Source organism: Oratosquilla oratoria, chromosome 11 (genome assembly GCF_046742065.1).
Source record: "Oratosquilla oratoria isolate Oo_2021 chromosome 11, ASM4674206v1, whole genome shotgun sequence".
NCBI lineage: Eukaryota > Metazoa > Arthropoda > Malacostraca > Stomatopoda > Squillidae > Oratosquilla > Oratosquilla oratoria.
Window position 1 is genome coordinate 44,120,176 of NC_134787.1, and position 5,000 is coordinate 44,125,175.

The window sequence follows — 5,000 nt, forward strand, 5'->3', positions numbered from 1 at the left end:
CTGAATTAACTGAATGATTATCTGAAGGAAAAAGAACCGGACATAGTGGGAATTGTAGAGACAAAATTGAAAGGTCCACTACCACCCAACAGTGTAGGACATGATGCATATAATTATTGGATTAGAAACAGAGAGACAAAACAAGGGGGTGGAGTTGTTCCTGACTAAGAAAGATAAAAACGTGAGGAGTGTCACATATGAAAAGAATACAGTAGAGATGATTATGATCGAAGTGGAAGACAGAGATAAGAAGAGCAGAAAGTTTGTGATAAATTATGTGCCTCCAAAACAGCCTCGTGGGAAGAGAGTGAACATAAAAGTATGTTAGAAGACACAAAGATAACATTAAATAAGATAATGGAAGATGGAGGAAGAATAGTTATGATGGGCGACTTTAATTGCAAAGAAGTCTGCTGGGAAGAGATGACAGTAAAGGGTGGAGACGACTCATGGGGAAATGTTCAACTCGAGATAATTATTGACCATAAAATGACACAATGGATTCAAGAGAAGACTAGGTATAGAAATGAAGAAGAACCATCGAGACTAGACCTAATAACCACATCTGAACTTAAAATAGGGGAAAAGATTGAATATAAGACACCAATAAGTAAAAGTGACCACATATTGATTGAACTGGAACTAAATGAGGAAAAATATATGAAAAGAAATTAACAATATAGAAAAGTAAGAATGATATATGAAAAAACAAACTTTGATAAAATAAGAGAATTCTTTCAAAAAGAAAACTGGGAAAGAATATACAAAGAAGATACAACAGTGGAAGAGAAATGGAATATTTTGACAAAAAATATAAAAAAGGAGTGGAAAAATATGTCCCAAGACAAAAACAAGAAAAATAATATGTAAAGTGCTGGTACAACAAAAGTTGTAGGGAGTTAAAAGACAAAAGAGACAAAGCTTGGACCAAATGGAAGAATAACAAAAGACCTGAAAAATGGAAAATATATACTTGTTATAGAAATGAATATATACAAGTGTGCAGAGAGAAAAAGAGAAATTATCAAAAAGATGTCATTGAAAACTGTAAAGATCAACCAAAACTATTTTACAGATTTGTAAATAACAAACTGAAAAACAAACAAGATTTGGAGAAATTAAGACAAGGAGGAGTTGAATACACAGAGGAAATAGAAATGGCGGAAATTATGAACAAGTATTTTAAATCGGTGTTTATAATGGAGAACATACATCCAGTAGAGATTGAATGGGAAGAGAAAGTCCCCCCTATGAAAGAAATAGAAGTAACAAAGAATGAAATAATGAAACACTTGAGTAATCTTGATGTCAGAAAATCGCATGGACCAGATGAAATAGCAAACTGGATACTGAAAGAATGCAGGAATGAACTGGCAGACAAAATACATAGCATAATAAACAGTTCCTTGAAAGAAGGAAAAGTTCCAAAAGATTGGAAAAAAGCAAATATAGTACCTATATATAAAGGGGGAAATAAAGAAGACCCTACCAACTATAGACCAGTCTCTCTAACAAGTACAATAGCAAAAAATTGTGAAAGAATTATCAAAAGTAGATGGGTAAAATATTTAGAAAAAAAACAACAACGTGCTAAATCCAAGGCAATTTGGATTCAGACAAGGACTATCATGCGTCACCAATTTAATATGTTTCTATTCAAGGCTAATAGATATAATACAAGAAAGAGATGGATGGGCTGATTGTGCATTTCTAGACCTAAAAAAAGCTTTTGACAAAGTACCACATAAGAAGTTGCTTAAGAAACTAGAAACTGAAGGAGGAATACAGGGCAAACTGCTTAAATGGATGGAAGACTTTTTGCAAGAAAGAAAAATGAGAGTAGTGATAAGAGACAAACACTCAAATTGGGATGAAGTAATAAGTGGTGTTCCACAAGGAACAGTTTTGGCCCCAATAATGTTTGCTATATATATATAATAATGATATGGATGAAGAAATTAAAAGTTATATGAGCTTCTTTGCAGATGATGCAAAACTATTAAAAAAAGTAAACACGGAAGAAGATTGTGAGTCACTACAAAGTGATGTCAATAAAGTATGGGAATGGAGTAGGAAGTGGGAGATGGAGTTCAATACTAAAAAGTGTAGTATAATGGAATTTGGAAAAAGCAAAAACAGAATAATAGGATCATATAAATTGGGAGAAGAAGGAATAAAAAAGTTGAAAATGAGAAGGACCTGGGAGTCATTATTATGAATAATATGTCACCTGAGAAACATATGAATAAGATTTTTGGAGAAACTTATAATTTAATAAGAACAATCAAAGTGGCATGAAGAAATAGTGAAGAAAATACTACACTTTGATAACACCAAGATTGGAATATGCAGCAACGATGTGGTCACCAAGTACAAAAAAATGTATAACAAAACTTAAAAGAATACAAAGAGCAATTACAAAATTGGCACCAACACTCTCAAAACTATCATATGAAGAGAGACTAGCAAAACTTGAGCTACAGACACTAGAGCAAAGAAGAGAGAGAGGAGATTTGATAACTATTTACAGAATCATGAAAGGCATAGAAATTATTGATAGAGAGGATCTAATAAAATGGAATGATAGAAATACAAGAGGACACGGAAAGACAGCTATATGAAAAACAACAGCTTTCCTCACAGAGCAATTGACATTTGGAACAAGTTAGATGAGAAAGTGGTGTGTGCAAAAACAATACATGAATTTAGAAATAGTTTAGATAAAATGAGATATGAAGACGGGACACCACGAGCATAACTCCCCTTCCCGTAAAATACAACTAGGTAGACACACACACACACACACACACACACACACACACACACACACACACACACACACACACACACACACACACACACACATACATATATATATATATATATGTATATATATATATATATATATATATATATATATATATGTATATATATATTTATATGTATATATATATTCATATATATATATTTATATATATATATATATATATATATATATATATATATATACATTATAGGTGAAGAATGTAATCACACATTTGTAAGTCGCGTGAAAACCACTGTTGGAGTAAAAAAGACTGGAGACAGGAAATCTATATATTTCGATTGCAAATTGCAAACCTCTTCAGTAGATACCTGAAGAGGATTACAGTTTGCAATCGAAATATATAGATTCCCCGTCTCCAGTCTTTTTACTCTAACAGTGGTTTTCACGTGATATATATATATATATATATATATATATGTGTGTGTGTGTGTGTGTGTGTGTGTGTGTGTGTGTGTGTGTGTGTGTGTGTGTGTCTATATATATATATATTGGTATATATGTATGTATATTATAGTATATATATATATATTTATATAAATATATATATATATGTATATATATATATATATATATATATATATATATATATATATATATGCAATAAAAACACTAGGAGCGTGTGTTCACAAATGCGTAAATAACCACTAGGAAAAAGTAAACTAACGAAGCAGAGCGCTTTCGTGTAATTACATCTTCAGTGCAGATACAAAGAAGGAATTATAAGATGAAGAAACAAGGTACAGAATATATGACATAGTGAAGAGGGCATTCGGAGAGGTAGTGGAAGAAGTACACGTGACGGACGTATGGGCCGTCCTGGTAGCCAACAAGTATGGGACGTTTGGGCCGTCCTGGTAACCAACAAGTATGGGACAACTGCTCATAATTTATATTACAATTCAAACAATTTTGAAATTTCATGAGAAATAAAACTATCTAATTTGTACAAACCTTGATGAAGATTAACATTTATCCCCTTACTAGATTTGATCTAACTTCGTTAGTTTATTTTTTCCTAGTGGTTATTTACGCATACATATGTATATATATATGTATATATACATATGTATATATATATATATGTATATATATGTATATATATATGTGTGTGTGTGTGTGTGTGTGTGTGTGTGTGTGTGTGTGTGTGTGTGTGTGTGTCTGTGTGTGTGCGTACATACATATATGCATATATATATATATATATATATATATATATATATATATATATATATAAATATATATATATATCTATATAATATATATATATATATATATATATATACATATATTCATTTGAAGGGTGGACATGAGCCTGAGAAACACACAAACAAAATTTTTGGAGAAACTTATAATTTAATAAGAACAATCAAAGTGGCATGTACATACCTGGACGAAGAAATGGTGAAGAAAATACTAGTCACTTTGATAAGACCAAGATTGGAGTATGCAGCGACGACGTGGTCACCAAGTACAAAAAAATGTATAACAAAACTTAAAAGAATACAAAGAGCAATTACGAAATTGGCACCAACACTCAGAACTATCATATGAAGAGAGACTAGCAAAACTTGAGCTACAGACATTAGAGCAAAGAAGAGAGAGAGGAGACTTGATAACTATTTATAGAATCATGAAAGGCATCTCTATTGATAGAGAGGATCTAATGATGGGATAGTAGAAATACAAGAGGACACGAAAAGAAAATCAAGATGGTTATAGAAGAGACCTGAAAAAGAACAGCTTTCCCCACAGGATAATAGACGTTTGAAACAAGTTAGATGAGAAAGTGGTGTGTGCAAAAACAATGCACGAATTTAAAAACAGTCTAGATAAAACGAGATATGAAGACGGGAAACCACGAGCATAGCTCTCCTTCCCGTAAAATACAACTAGGTAAATACACTCAACTACTTCCCCAGCAGAGCTGTGCCCAAGATTCGAACTAAGAACCACTACACCAGGGCAAACCGGTGTGTGTGTGTGTGTGTGTGTGTGTGTGTGTGTGTGTGTGTGTGTGTGTGTGTGTGTGTGTGTGTGTGTGTGTGTGTGTGTGTGTGTGTGTGTGTGTGTGTGTTCGAGTTAATTCCGAGTTGTTTCTCCGCTAGAGGACACAAGAGTCACCTTCTCGGCGGCGAACGTGACCCCTCCGGATGCGAGGGTGATGATCTACAAC

General features: G+C 32.9%; 1 protein-coding gene across 1 annotated transcript in view; it reads left to right on the forward strand.

Annotated features, from left to right (window-relative positions):
• The window catches only part of LOC143029483 (heparan sulfate 2-O-sulfotransferase hst-2-like), a 31,915-nt gene that overhangs the window by 3,670 nt on the left and 23,245 nt on the right, over window positions 1-5,000 (forward strand). The window contains exon 3 of the mRNA XM_076192135.1: window positions 4,933-5,000. This exon is cut by the window's right edge and continues 47 nt beyond it. Coding sequence (XP_076048250.1) covers window positions 4,933-5,000 — 68 coding nt within the window. The remainder of the gene's footprint in view (window positions 1-4,932) is intronic.